At 34.8% G+C, this 16,555-nt stretch overlaps 1 protein-coding gene across 2 annotated transcripts in view; it reads right to left on the bottom strand.

Moving 5' to 3' along the window:
- Positions 1-16,555, bottom strand: part of LOC138691099 (lipase 3-like) — a 60,230-nt gene that overhangs the window by 22,005 nt on the left and 21,670 nt on the right. For both annotated transcript variants that reach the window (XM_069812810.1, XM_069812812.1), the window contains exon 5: positions 1,813-1,971. In XM_069812810.1, the coding sequence (XP_069668911.1) occupies positions 1,813-1,971 (159 nt within the window). The remainder of the gene's footprint in view (positions 1-1,812; positions 1,972-16,555) is intronic.

Genomic DNA, 16,555 nt, shown 5'->3' with positions numbered 1-16,555 from the left:
AACAATATTAATAAAGAAATAATATCAGATTTGTAATGATAGGTAGTTTGATATCATGGTCTATGAAGAAAGGGCAAAATTGTATTAAACCTTTTTGTTTGAAATATCTCAAAGAATGACCTCCTGAAATTAATGATATCACTTAGTTTCACTGTGTATATATGAACACATCAACATGATAAAGGGATAATAAAGTAGGAAACTGGTTCAAGAAAATATATATTCAGAATGGTGGGCAAGCATAGTACGATCCATCTGCAGTATTTAGATTCAAAGTTTACATTTACACATAATTTTCTGGCAAGACGACAGATATTTACACAAATCTCAAAACCCATACATCATACAAACACGTCACATTCATGAGGAGAGCATTAGATATGCCAGTCTCTGAACATTGTTCCAGAGATGCCTTATTTCATAAGAATGAACATTTCTTAAGTGCTACAAAGATTTGTAACCTTCTGAGGAACAGAGAATTTGATATTTGGTGTCGTCATCCACAGAAAGGGAAAGGCGTAGTTTTATTTAAACAATATCCTGGTGCCAACAAATGGATTTGTAATCACGAAGGACTCTCCAACAGCGAATGGCGCGATGGCATTAAAATGGTTGGAAATGTTGCTGCAGTACGTGCTGTGCCGGGAAGATCTCAGGACAACCGTTGTAGGCATTGCCACAACGAGGCTGAAACTCTTGCACACGTCCTGGGATCCTGTCCGCACGGCGAAGCTCTGCGAAACGCTAGACACCACCAAGTACGATCAATTATAGCCACTGGCCTTACAGATGCCGATTACAACACCTGGCAGTCACTGGCAGTACACGGCGCATAGATATAACAGCTTAAAAGGAATCTACAGGATCTGGATACATAATTGATCCCACTGTGCGTTTCGAAACGGATTAGGAACAGCCAGCAGAATTGGATAATGAAAAAAAGAATATCTACAATCCTACCATTCCCTATTACCTCCAAAAATACTAGGTAAAAGAGTTTGAAGTAATCGGACTTCTGGTTGGAGCAAGAGGTACCGCTACTCCCTTCATGAAAGATGCGTTTAAGAGGCTTGGAATACCTACATCTGTTATTCCGGTTGTAACCTTAGCTTAGGATCAATTGCTCTTCTGAAGCATAACCTATATTCGAAATCAAACTAAGTTCATTAGCATTCTTTACTTTTTTGTAACACTTACTTCTTTAAAACTAGGTATATTTCCACTAATCTCAAAATGTATTTGCAGCGATGTACTTGTAGGAGTTTCATTGTTAAAATAAAATCAATGGTCCAATGAACTTGTAAACATTTATATGGTTAAGTACTCTTTGTCCCTTGTGCAAGCTGACGAATGGTGAGAATATTTATAAATTAATAATATCATCCCACACTTAAGGAATTATGTATATAAGTGTCATATCATGAAAGTGTGAGTTGAACTGAAAGCTTCCATTTCATATATTATTTTGAGCTTCTAATTTTGTTTATTATTCATTATATTATGCCGTCATCTCGTCACCGGCGGGATGCAACTACCGAAATATGCCTCGATATTAACTAAAACGATATAATTTGTGTTCATACGTCATACACGGCGAAACATGTGTCATTATGACCGACCATCGACATGGCTCACCGTACAAGACTACCTATGGTGTAGTTTAGTCAACAAAGTAGATAAGAGCGGGCACAATAAAGCAAACAAATTCAATGTATTCAAGACTGTCTAGAAAACGGGATGTCGAAAATAACAAGTAACTCTGTGAAAGAACAAATTAAAAAAAATTTAGTTGATTTGGCTGCCTTAACTTACTTGATTCAGTTGCTTGGAGTTGAACCCTCCGATTTGAAACAGTGTGGTTGTGCACATTTTCTGTGTTATTATGCCCTTCTTGCAAAAAGTTTCAAGTAGTCCGTTAGACAGCTTCTTGTTTGGGAAGAAAGGCCAGTTGGATACCATGTCAAACAGTACCTGAAACATAATGTGAAACAATACCTGAAACCATTGCCGACGCCAGAAGTTCTATTTTTTAATTTTTTGGTTGGCTATTTTACGACACTTTATCAACTGCTATGATTATCTAGTGTCTAAGTAAGATGCAAAGAGTTTGTAATACTTACTAGAGACACATACCTGTGAGTGGCAGGCAAGAAAAATGTCACAAATTGAACCGGCTAGCTTCCGCCATTAAAGGGAGTGTTTGCGGCGCGAAATTCTAAAACAGTACCACAATGCATTGACGTAGCCTGGTGATAGACATTTTTTTAAACATCTTTTACAAAGGATGAGTCGTGTTGAAATAAACGTGAATGGCAGAGGAGCGCTATATTTATCAAAGTATTATAATGGCGATATTCTAAAAAATAAATTAAATCACCATATACACTCAGGATAAGAATGTGAAATATTGAATAATAGCAATGTCAACATTAATTTTCAGTATTACTAGTATTGTTTTAATGACATAATAATGGATATTTACTGTAATAAATATCTATATGATCTAGAAAATATTAAGTGGTGAAACATGAGGTCATAAAAATTCTGGAAACTGATTTAAAATATGAGAATAAATTTTATCATAAAACAATCTATTCATTGTGTAATTGATGACCACCAAGTTAGAGGTCAGTACAGACTTTTTAATACAATTAGTAGCGGTAATAGTAGGCCTAGTAGTAGTGGTAATAATAGGCCTAGTAGTAGTGGTAATAGTAGGCCTAGTATTAGTGGTAGTAGTAGGCTTAGTTATTGTGGTAATAGTAGGCCTAGTAGTAGTCGTAATAATAGGCCTAGTAGTAGTGGTAATAGTAGGCCTAGTTTTGGTGGTATTAGTAGGCCTAGTAGTAGTGAGACCTAGTCAGTGCTAGTGGTAATAATAGACCTAGTAGTAGTGGTAATAGTAGGCCTAGTTTTGGTGGTATTAGTAGGCCTAGTAGTAGTGAGACCTAGTCAGTGCTAGTGGTAATAATATACCTAGTAGTAGTGGTAATAGTAGGCCTAGTAGTGGCCATAGTAGACCTAGTAGCAGTGGTAATAATAGGCCTGGCTAGGCCATCAGCTATATTTTCACTAATTTCTTTGCACTTAATATAACCAAAAATTAGAAGTACATGCTGTACAAAACGGAAATTACATGATTAATTCATTTATTGTGAAACAAAACAGTTTTAGACAGATATAGTGTGTGGATTTTCTTATGCACTCTGCTATTATAATCCACTGTAATGTGATGGCACCTAACCCTTACATACATTGTTGAAATCAGTCTTATGAACCTGATTAATGTGTTTCTGGAAAAACTTTTATCTATGAAATATTCCGACGTTCTGTAAACACATTCAAAGGAGGAACTGCATTTGGAACATTCTTCCAAATATTAAGATATGCATGCTTTCCTGGGCATCCTATAATAATAGCTATGTTCGAACAAATATTTGCGGCGCAGTATTTCACCATTTTCTTATTATTTCCCTTCAAGTGTACTTATATTTATTCGTACTCCTCAATAAGCCTGAACTGCTTGGACTCCCGGCGAAGCATCAACTCCCTTTAATGGTGGCCGAACAGCGGTTCAATTTTGTACGCGAAACTAGCGCCGTTGATGTCTCTAGTTATATATTACAAACTCTTTGGTAAGATGAAATGCCGGCGAAGTGAGTCCAGATTTCAACGCCTAACGTACCCAGCATTTACTGTAATGGGTTATATTGTCACGGGAGATGTTTCTAATATTAATTGTTAGTATTGATTAATTTTCTATTCGTGAACCATCGAGTTATGAAACAAAATTAATAAGCAAGATAAAGCTAACATGTAGTAAAGATTTATCAAATTAGAACATGAACATTGATAGTTTATGCACAACGGAAAGAAAATGTGAGTTAATTGCTAAGGAGAAATTATGAGCTAAATAATAATAATAATAATAATAATAATAATAATAATAATAATAATAATAATAATAATAATTTATTTATTTATTTATTATTTTATTTATTTATATTTAATGTGCTGTTCAACAGCCAGTGGTCAATTACAGTTCACCGCAAAGAATATATCAAAAACATAATACAAAAATAATTATTACACATAAATACAATTACAATTAATTACAATAAAGACGATGAATGGATAAATAATGGATGACTTTAAAATACATAACTAAGAATACTATGAGACAATGATAATTGAGCATAATGCCTGAAAGAATACATAAATGATAAATCATTGCCAATAGCCAACTAAGTCTATACATTGAAGGGATCGAATTCGCAGCCATGCATGTTGGCATTTTTAATGCATCTGGAGACTGGTGAAAGAAATTTAGAATTTCTAATATAGAAAAGTTTGTGGGCTCTCATATATTTTGTTGGAATACGTAAGGTAATATTGTTTAAGAAAGAGTCACAAGATATATCACCTTTGAGGACTTTACAAAAGAACAGATAATCTAGCTCATGGCGTCTAGCATATAGATTTTGACAATTAAAATATTCACATTTTCTCTCATAACTGTACCCGGAATTAATGGGCAGAAATCTAAATGAACATAAAGATATAAATTATCTTTGTATATTTTCTAATTTAGCCGAGTCTGTAGTTCCAAACTACAGATGCATATTCGAGTTTCGATCGCACCAATGTATAGGCCTAGTAAAGCATTAAAAGAGAATGGGACGTGGAAAAAGAATAAGTTATTGACCGTATTATTCCTAACATTGTCATTGCGTGATTGTAAATGTAATCAACATGACTATGAAAATACAATTTACTGTCAATGAATATTCCCAATTCTTTTACGCAATCCGTTATAATAATAATAATAATAATAATAATAATAATAATAATAATAATAATAATAATAATAATAATACTAGTAGTAGTAGAAATAATAATAGGCCTAATAATAATAATAATAATAATAATAATAATAATTGTTTGTGTGCATCTGAAGTCTGACTAGTGTAATATGTAGTTAGTCGGCAATGTATACAGTGGAGGGGAAAAGGAACTGGCCACTATGTCCCATTATCTTCTGGTCTAGTTGCCTCATATATTACTAATTTACGTAGTCAAATTCCCATCCTCTTCTTCACGTGGCCAATAAATTCCAGCTTCTCAATCGCAGCATCACAACCATAAGGTTTTGGTGACACCACTCTCTGAAGTCCGTATGTCATCATCGCCTAGGTATTTCATGTTCGTTACTGCTTTTTCTCTTCAGAATGTTGAAAAAACTGCACAGAACTCCCTGCTTTTATTCTTCCACTTATACCTAGCCTCTTGCTGTTGCTTGTTTTTGTTGACATTGCAGCCATGGCAAAACTTGGACATGTAAGCAACTTCCATCAACTACAACAGTAATGTCTCTGTTTCCTTCTTTTACAATAAAAAAACTTCCTTTACAGTTTGCTTCATTGATTTCTCTGCAACCCTTCTTAAAGATTAGGATATTTTCTCTCTGATCATCTGGAATCTAGTTAGTAACTTTGTAAGATTTAGCATAGAACATTAGCATAAATATAAGTTCAGTAGTTTTAGATTTTGGCTTCTAAAATAACGGAAATAAAATTAGACTTCAGAGGCATAAAATGAGTGTGACGTGTATAGGTAGGCATTCCAACAATTGACAGATATTGAACTTTAAAAGCTGTAATCTGAAAAAAAAAAAGTACTTAAAATGATTAAAACCTACATTTCTATTTTTTTTACCAAATTTACTATTCAGAATCCTTTTATTTTCTACCATCTAACCGTCTGGATGATGCGTATATAATAATTAGTTATAGGGTAAACATTGGTAATTTCGTGATAATTTCATGAAAATTAATTTAAAATACAAACCTGTTAATATATCCTTATTCCGATATTTTCATCTAAAAGACGATAATTTGCTGTACAAATCTGGAGACATAAAAAATTGGTCTCGTTCTTGAACAAGTGCCAAAAACCACTTTTACAACTTAAGCTAAAAGGTTGGTCATTTCGTGATAACTTTGGTAATTTCGTGATATTACATGGATAATTTCGTGAGAGGTAGAAGAATTGTGGAAAAATTCATCAAAGTCAAATGAAATTCTCATTTATTGTTACAAGACTTCAAACATAGTAATTCCGTCTAATATTCATAGCAAGAAAACGTAGAAATACATATCAACACATAATAAGAATGAAATCAAAGTAAAAATTGAAATTAAAAAGGGATCTTCTTTGCCCTGAAAGGGTGAACACTTTTATTACGGACTTTACTATAGCCTATATTACTAGGGTAACTCCAAAAGTACCGTAATGCATAACATTTGTTCAAAAATTATATTTTTATCCTACAGCTTTGCTACTTTCACAGAATGTAGATACATTCTTTAGGAACAAAATGTCACTTTTCCACATAATCCCCGACCCTTTCAACTGCCTTACATAACTTAGGAACGAGGGCCTGTAGACCAGCACGGTAAAAGTCTGGTGGACCAACACGTCTGAGTCACTCTTTAGCAGCGTGCACAAGGGAGTCATCTTCTAACCTCGTTCCGCGAAAGGATCCTTCAGTTTACCAAAGAGATGGTAATCGCACGGTGCCAGTTCAGGACTGTAAGGTGGATGTTTCAGTGTTGTCTATCCGAATTTTCTGATGTGGTCTGTGGTCTTGTGACTGACATATGGCTGTGCGTTGTCGTGCAATAGCAGAACATCCTGCTTCTCCCGATGTAGTCGAACATGACTCAGTCGAGCTTGAAGTTTCTTGAGAGTTGCCACATACGCGTCAGAATTAATGGTGATTCCGTGTGGCATGATGTCCACAAGCAAGAGTCCTTCTGAATTGAAAAACACAGTAGCCATAATTTTACTGCCAAAGGTGCACTTTTGAATTTCTATTTTTTTGGTGAATTTGTATGATGCCATTCCATTGTCTGCCTCTGTTTCCGGTCCAAAATAGTGGAGCCATGTATCTTGTCACAATTCTTGCAAGTAAGTCATCTAGCACTTATCATTGCACTTAGCATGATAACAAATCAAACAGAAGCTACACAGAACCCATTGCGTCCCCCTTTTCTTTTTTTATCACATCTTATCTTCAGATTTCTAAAATTCGTATTGTAATGCAATTTTTAGAATAGTATAAAATGTAACGCTTAATAATTTAAAGGGAAAAATTGTTCCGGGGCCGGGTACTGATCCCGGAACCTCTGGTTGAACGTACCAGCGCTCTGCCAACTGAGCTACCCGGTAACTCCACCCGACACCGTCTCAACTTTTCCCTTTATATCCACACAACTCGCGTGGACTGACGAAACGCCAGAGACCCACATCGAGTGCACACAAACTCTGTGTGACTTGGAATTGTGGTTTTCTGTTTACGTACACAGTGACGTATATATTATGCAAATCTAGTCTTTCAGGTAAAGCTTCCTGTAAAGCAGATTTGAATAATTTCAGGGGAAAAATTTCGCCTCAAACAGCTAAGATTTCTATCAGTAAAGCTAAGCCTATATGGCGACTATAGCTGTATCTAAAATTCCAAAAATATTTCCTAAAATTTCTTTAAGATATAATACATCATTGTACCAAATATCATATGCTTACCTTTAGTAATAAGCCTGTAATGTAATTACAAACATCCACAAAATTTGTACGCCTGAGAAATCGACGCTAACTTGCTCTCTCCAAACATAAAAGCTCACTGAAGCAGCTACAATAGTCACACAAAGCGCAGCTGTATGTTTCTGGAAACCGAACAACATATGCAATCCTTTGGGGGAAATTTCAATCTCGTAACACCATAGGTTAGTTCACGAAAGAGCAAAGAAAACGTATCACGAAATAACCACTGTCGCGAAATTACCTAATGTTTACCCTACAGCTAAAAGACTGCCGTAGCTATTGTCGATAACCATAGAATTAATATAACGACTTCGTTGCAACCCAAAGCATATTTAAGAGAGCTGCTGTTTGTATACGACTGACTTCAGTCTGACGAATCATTGTAATTATTAAAACCATAATCATTTTCATTGAACGAGAATATATGAATTTAAAAAATGGGAGGATGATATCAAACTTAAATACGTACACACTGTAGAATTTAAAAGTAGTAGTTATTATTACTTACTTACTTACTGGCTTTTAAGGAACCCTGAGGTTCATTGCCGCCCTCACATAAGCCCGCCATTGGTCCCTATCCTGAGCAAGATTAATCCATTCTCTATCATCATATCCCACCTCCCTCAAATCCATTTTAATATTATCTTCCCATCTACGTCTCGGCCTCCCCAAAGGTCTTTTTCCCTCCGGCCTCCCAACTAACACTCTATATGCATTTCTGGATTCGCCCATACGTGCTACAAGCTCTGCCCATCTCAAACGTCTGTATTTAATGTTCTTAATTATGTCAGGTGAAGAATACAATGCGTGCAATTCTGTGTTGTGTAACTTTCTCCATTCTCCTATAACTTCATCCCTCTTAGCCCCAAATATTCTCCTAAGCACCGTATTCTCAAACACCCTTAACCTATGTTCCTCTCTCAAAGTGAAAGTCCAAGATTCACAACCATAAAGAACAACCGGTAATATAACTGTTTTATAAATTCTAACTTTCAGTTTTTTTGACAGCAGACTGGATGATAAAAGCTTCTCAACCGAATAATAACAGGCATTTCCCATATTTATTCTGTGTTTAATTTCCTCCCGAGTATCATTTATATTTGTTACTGTTGCTCCAAGATATTTGAACTTCTCCACCTCTTCAAAAGACCTATACGAACTCTGCTGTACGTTTCACTGAAACACATTTTAAGTAATCGAACTAGTTTCTTGGGAATACCAAATTCAATAAGAATATCATATAAAACTTCTCTCTTAACCGAGTCATATACCTTTTTGAAATCTATGAATAACTGATCCACTGTACCCTTATACTCCCATTTTTTCTCCATTATCTGTGGAATACAAAATATCTGGCCAATAGTTGATCTATTACGCCTAAAACCACACTGATGATCCCCAATAATTTCATCTACATGTGGAGTTTTAATCTTCTTAAAAAAAAAAAAAAACATTGGACAAAATTTTGTACGACGCGCAGTGTGTAATTTAGCGAGTCTAGCCGGCCAAAAATCATTTCTCGAAAACTAATCGCTCAATTTTCATAAAATTTGTTATGTAACTTAAATTATTGAAGTAGATAAGTTTTTAATAATGAAAATGAAAATAACAACTATTTTTACTGAAAATAAAATGAGTAATATTGTAAAAAAATCGATTTCAGTGAAAAAATAAATTAATGTTCATAATGTGGAATGCGCTTAAAATTGAAAGCGTAAGACGAAGAAATATTGCTACATCTTATTCGTTCAGACGTCAGATGCATCCCCATCAGAATCTGTATCCACACTGTTAGTATCTCCTTCGGCAGCACCGAGTAATAGAGGCTCGGAGAGAACAGCAGCACTACTATTAAAATCGACAACGATTTCCTCTTCTTAATTTCTTTAAGCTGATGATGTAAGTGTCCAAAGAAATAAGTAGCCTCAGTAAAAGATCGGTATTTGTGTCTTTCTTGATGTTTTTCTCGCGAAGACTTCTCTGAAAAGTCTAATATTGTATTTTTTCCTCGTTTCCTGGGCCTCCTCAGATAGTTTGCCAGTAGGTGTAATGTCCTGTGACCTTCTGTCCATGAGCCAAGAGTTTGTAAAGGGTTGTAGGCATATAATACTATTTGTGCAAACATAAATATAATTCCCTTGTCTCCCTTGCATACATGTCAAGTGCCCGTTCATCAGTATAGCAAAACCTCAAGAAAAGGTTTCTAATATTGTGTGTGTAAACGACTTATTAATTTTCCAACTATTCCCGTAATATATGCGAAAGTGGAAACCTCCCTGAAAAATATTCTTGCGGTATTTGCATCATTTTTATTGCGAGTGCTTTGTTTTATCACGCCAACAAGTAGTCCCCTTTCCTGCCTGAACCTATCCTATCTTCAGTGTTTCGCAATAAATAAAACGATGGATCTAAATTAACTGTTACAAGAATTTGCATTTCCCTTAATTCTTTATATTGATTAGAGGTCAACTGTAAATCAGTAATCAAAGCGAGAACCTTATTAGGTGACAATTGTTGGTCGTTCCTGCAAAATCAATTTTCACGTTTTTTTTTCTCAATTTTGTCGCACGTTGAAGTGTTGCAAGTAAAAGCTCTCCTACAATATTGGCCGCATCTCTTTTCGTAGAAGTTCTGAAACTCATATGGGCAGCTGAAAGCTTTTCTTCTGGTGATCTTTCTTTAAAAAGTGGACTAAATTTTTTCCGTTTTGATCTTTCGCTCAGTTCTCCGAAAAGTTTACGTGGACGTCCCCGAATGCTTGTACGGGCAGACTCAAATTGGAATTGTTTTGTAGTAGATTTCAAAGTATTATATATTTTATTCTCAGACTTTGCATCTTGGTTCAAACATAGCACATTATATTTTAAGAAAATTTTCTCATTTATGCTGTATTTTTCCCACCGTAATCTAATTTTCGAGCATAGAAATTTAATTATTTTTTTATTGACTGTAAAATGTCTTCGGAGTAATCTTTGAGACCAAAATGTTCAATTATATTTGAGAATTTCACTTTTTTCTCGCTCTTGTTCCATACCTGGAAAACAGCTCTCCTGATTACGGAGCGCATGGTGTCTGAAAATAATTAATAGTTTTTCTGTCTGCATCTGGTTGCAGAAAAAAATCACGACGTCTTGCTCAGAAAAGCATAATGAATATGTCTACAAAATTTTATCGAGGTGATAGAGGGCTACACCTTTTAAAATTCAACTCAAAGTAATGTAATAAGATAGAACTTTGACTCTCTGCACATGTTCATTCAGACACTTATTCTAGACAATAAGATAATAATTTGTAGCAAAAGAATTAGTTTATTTGCAAGTAAATACCTCCTTATAATATATCCACACTGTATATTAAAGAAAAATATTATATTAACTTCCTCACTTTGCATCATTCAAATACGAACTGCACGCCCGCCTCTGCAGCTTAAATGATCTTATCGGAGACATGCAACTTTCGCTCTGTTGTGAGGGTCCCCTACTAGATGTAGGCTGGTATTCATAGTCGACACTTTCGATTAAAGTGTCCTTTGGAAGACGCGAAGTATCACTTTTCCGTTGCACAGTCGACACTTTGGTGCGAAGGAACACTTTGGATGAAAGTGTAGTTCCGACCACACTTTGAGCCGAAAGTGGCACTTTGTATAAAAATGGCGGACGTCTTGGAAGTTGTCGAATTATTAGAACGTGCGGAAGAGATGGCACAATTAGTGGACAATGTAAAAATTAGAGATGGGCCTAAAGACAATCCCGTGGAATTTTATAATGATATAGAATTAAAAAAAACGGTTCCGATTTGATAAAGAAACTTATTGAGATTGCTTATATTTTCGATGACTGGTTGACAAAAACGAATAATAGACGTTTGCCAGTGCCTCCAATAATACAGTTATTGACTGCATTAAAATTCTATGCTACTGATATGTACCATACATTAATATATATATATATATATATATATATATATATATATATATATATATAATATTATAGTTCAGGTATTTCTGTAGTAACATTCGTATATTTATAACCTCAATTCGATGAAGTGATATGTAGGTAGATATGCCTATATAACCCATTTTTTTACTACTGAAACGACTTTGTTAACTTAATAATGTTAAACTAACTTCACTCTAATGTAGGCATAATTATTTTAAATTAGCATTGAGAGACCTCACGTGCCTGCCTTCTAAGCAGATTCCATAATTATATTGGGTTTAAAATGACTTCGATTTTTGTTGACTACCTGTATTTTGAGATAAGATTTATCTTGATGTTGATATAATCATTACTGTTTTGATAACGGTAATATATATTTTCACGCCGGTAAGCAATTTATCTACTGTCTCTAGTTAATGTGCAGTCATAACCTCACCATTAAAAGAGATCTCATACTATTAGGCCTATTTTGTTTTGCATTGTAGAAACATTTGGCATTCAAAATATTCCTGAAGAGCAGGCAATAATGGGAACGAGAGAGAGAAAATAGTAGTAGTAGTAGTAGTAGTAGTAGTAGTAGTAGTAGTAGTAGTAGTAGTAGTAATAATAATAATAGCAGTAGTAATGTGGTTATCTCATTCTTTTTCTACTTCTATTCACTATTCACGAAAAAAGACAAAAATGAAAATAACGGAAATAACACGATATATCAATGAAGCAGATACTTATAAAACCTAACCTAACGATATAAATTTAATGATTATATATATATAATCATTAAATTTATATCGTTATATATATATATATATATATATATATATATATATATATATATATATATATATACACACACACAAAACTTAACCTACTCAGTCCAACTTAACCTAACTATATAAACTAATAGAAGATATGTAGGCTACAAAATCTAACCGAACTGTATAAATCAGTGGAACGGATACATACAAAATCTAACTTAGCGACATAAATCAATGAAAAAGATATGTACAGAACCTAATCTAACTATATAAATTAATGAATCGGTTATGTACTGTACAAAATCTAACCTAATTTCACCAGCAGTATCACTAACTATTTAATAAAATGTTATATATCTGAACAGACTGAAATAATCTAAACTATCGGCAACAAAAACTAGAAACTGAAATAAAACAACTTTAAATATATATTTTCTTCCTCGCGCAATCAATAGGCTCCCAATTCAAATCACAAGCATTGTAATTTGTAGGTTATACGTCATTAATTTATTATTGTTTGTTCACTTGTTTTGAAAGGCATTGTGGGACTTCTATTACCAACCAAATTGTAACTCTACACTTTGCTGGCGTAAAGTGACACTTTGTGAAGTGCACTTCTTCAATCGTCTATGAATACCACTAATATGAAAGAGCTACTTTCGTCAAAAGTGTCACTTTGCAAAGTGGTGATATAAAGTGTCGACTATGAATACCAGCCGTAAGCATCTGTCTACACTTGGATAGTATACTTTGGAGTGTTATAAACACGCCTATATAAGAATTTAGAATTAAAGATGGGGTGTGAAAATTGATTTTTGGCCGGCTAGCTGCTTGAAATTACACACTGTGCGACGTCAACAAAAGTGATATTCCTCGAAAGTTACTGCAGTTAGTCTAGTAGTTATTATTAAGTCATTTTAATTATTTTTTTAATATTAGGTCTACTTAAATTTTAACTTAAAATATTGAAGCATTTGTTTTGCTCTTTCATACTTTTCATTGTCTGTCGCTATGGCTCAGTGGATAGTGTGTGTGCTTCCAATCCAGCGATTCGTAGTTCGATTTCCGGAGTGATCGGAAATTGATCTCCATTTCACGGACTGAGCGTTTGTCTATTGTCTTGTACTTGTCCTTTGACGTTTTCACGGTGTTATTGCATCGTGTCGACCACATGGTATGGGAGGCCCTCTTCTATAGTGTTGGACCCAAGACAACCCTCCCCCACACAACATTGGATAGAAAGGGAGAAGGTTAAATAAGAAGTCAGAAAAGAAGAAGTAGCTACTTCTTAATCTAAAGGTAGAAATGTACTAATATATTCCTTGCCAATACAATTGCATAATTACTGTTCTATTTAGCCAGCAAAATGCAACCATCAGATTTCTATATGACGAGGAGCAACTGATTTCAATTGTTTGACATTGTAAACCCAAAACAAAGTACGACCAAAAAGCGATATGAATAGGCCTAAGCATCTGAAACTTATTAAGGTTTAAAAACTATAGTACCTTCTCTATTGCAACGTAAAAAAAAGATCTGAAGTGCTTAGATTTGAACCAAGTCATCTCCAGATGTATTCCGTTAAAAAAAAAAAACATTATTTAACGAGGTCGTATCAACTGCACTGTTATCAAGCGCCAATAGAATTGATAATAGCGTGGAAGTAATCAGTCACGTGCAGTGGCGGCTTCTCAAGGGGGTTGCAGGTTTGTACACCCCCCAATAGCCTAATGTTCCTCCCGGCTTTGTTACTATTAAAAATATAATTTTATTTTACAATTTTCATTTATGACTGTCTGCAGCTGGCGTCTTGTTTTGTACATCTGCAGGAGCCTCCGAGCCTCTTGGTTTGCAAAGATGTTGAAAACCTAGGGAAGGTAGTTATAGAGATGTTCGGCTAGTGCAGGGACAGGGGGTTAGAGGCGTGGCCTAATGCTTTCCTCATTGAGAACGGTTTGTCGCACTCCCTGACATGGACATCAATGTCAGTGCAGAAGAATCTAAATTCACTGGGAAAGTATCTGTTTCAACTACACATTTGTCCGAAGTAATAAGCATGAAAAAATGTATTCATTCGACTTGTCAACGAACAGTCGCATATTTCACATATTACTTTCTCAATCTACATGCACACAAATGTCACAATACATGAAGGAGCTTGTATTTTGCTTTAAAGTTCTAAGAGTTGTCGTTCTGACAATAAGTGCCGCTATCTCCCGATAGCCTACGAAAGCTGCATTTGAATTTTGTGAACGAAAACGTTGCACTTGATACTTGGTAGCATTCTGATGACGATTCTGTGCTCAAATGCTTTCATGAGGGTAAATCGCAATATAGAGAGCTCCGCCCACGACCCCTTCCACTTTTGGGCTTTCTGTGTAAATAGGTATGCTTGTATTTAGTCATTTTACTTATTAATTGCATATAAATTAGCTTTATATGTATACGCCCTCAGGTATACACGGTTTTAAACTTTAAAGTATGTTTAACTCCTCTTCGATATCCATTGTGCACCACCATATTTTCAAACCACCAGCCGCCACTGGTCACGTGAGAAACTATCACCGGCAATTGATAAAGAAAAGCGTAGATGAGGAACTTTACACTTCCGTTCTGCTATCACTTCTGACAAGCCCTTTCTTGTAGTGTGAAAGTACAGTACTGAAATTGCACTTTGAACTCAAGTTAAACCACTACCAGTGTCTATCACTGTGTAAAGAATACAGTTAATATTGACTCGAGAACATTTCACAGATACGTATTTCTTCTAAATTTGGGTGCGTTCAGAGTAAACTGAGAATTATTCGTTATCTGTATTTGTTCAGCATCACGAAGATGATATATCAACTCGTCAATTTTAATGCAAGGTATGAAACGTAAAATTGGACTTTGTGGCGTGGTTAGGTTAACCCAGGCATGTCAATTGATGCCCACAGGAGCAAGCGCGCGCTTTAGAGCCCAGGAGAGCCTGATCGCTTTACAGAGGAAAGGAAAGAGACAGACGAAAGAGCTGGTATATGCCGCTTGATCGAGCTACATTCAGGGATGGCCAGCACTGATTGAATAGATAAAGGGAAGAGAACTTATTACAACTGTATCCATGTTAATTTTTAGATTTGCCTGAGAAGTATAAGTGTATTATAAGAATGTAAGTTTTAATTTTAATGCTCATTTTTCACAAGTTTGATTTTTTTATTCAAAAGAAATATTTTCTAAACATTTCGTATAGAAAAGTGAAACTTTCAGATATAGGCCTATTTATTTAGTAGCCTTACAGAATGTTTTCGTAAATCTAATATACTGTATATACGTATTACTGAAGATAGTGCATTGAAAATTTTAAAAATATTCGCATGGAAATTGTTTGTAAGGAAATGAATTAACAAAGCAACTACTGTTACATCATAAGCAAAAGATACGTGCCCATGTGTTGTACAAATGTCAGCTCTATGGCTTCAGCAGATTTCGAGAAAATAATTTAACATTCTGATGATAGGAAGTTGCTCACAAATATCACCTTAAAAGCATAATGCGATAAGAGTTTTGTTATGTAATATTAGTTACACTTAAAACAGATACAGTACCTAGGTAACTTTGCTTTGTACTGTAATATTGTTTTGATTAGTTTATTGATTACTTTTGTAAGGCTAAAGATACCATCAATATAAATTCCAACTTATCATGTCATCACCTTTAAATCGAGAAAAATTCGTTCCGGCACCGGGAATCGAACCCGGTTTTTTTCTCTATTTAAAGGTGATGATAGACATTGACTACTTCATAGTAGTCGTGATAATATTCAATGAGGGTGGCGAGATCATATATAATGAATATGTGATATATTATCATGTCATACTTAATCTCTTTCTTTGGAATATCACTTTCTTTATGAATGATGTGTTTCATCCACTTAATGCAGTATAATATTATACTACTATGGAATTTAAGTGAATATTCCTTCTTAACTCTCTATTATGTTATTAAGATTTAAAACACAAGTGTAATATTAAGAAATCAGTGTTAGTACGTTTGTTTTACAGACAATATAGATAATATTAAACAGAAAGAAGCCATATAAAAATAACGACATAAAATTTCACGTTCCGTTTGAAGTTTGTGCACTACTGTTTTCTTAATCCAACACGTTGCTTATTCATATACACAACCCTTCCTCTATCCATACTTAGCGCTTGCTGCCCGGGCACGACGTCAAGGTCAGAAAAATGCGCTTGCTTTGACATCACTGGGTTAACCGTTAGC

Source organism: Periplaneta americana, chromosome 16 (assembly GCF_040183065.1).
Source record: "Periplaneta americana isolate PAMFEO1 chromosome 16, P.americana_PAMFEO1_priV1, whole genome shotgun sequence".
Lineage (NCBI taxonomy): Eukaryota > Metazoa > Arthropoda > Insecta > Blattodea > Blattidae > Periplaneta > Periplaneta americana.
The sequence above is the reverse complement of the archived record's forward strand: the minus strand, read 5'-3'. Positions and strand labels throughout refer to the sequence as shown.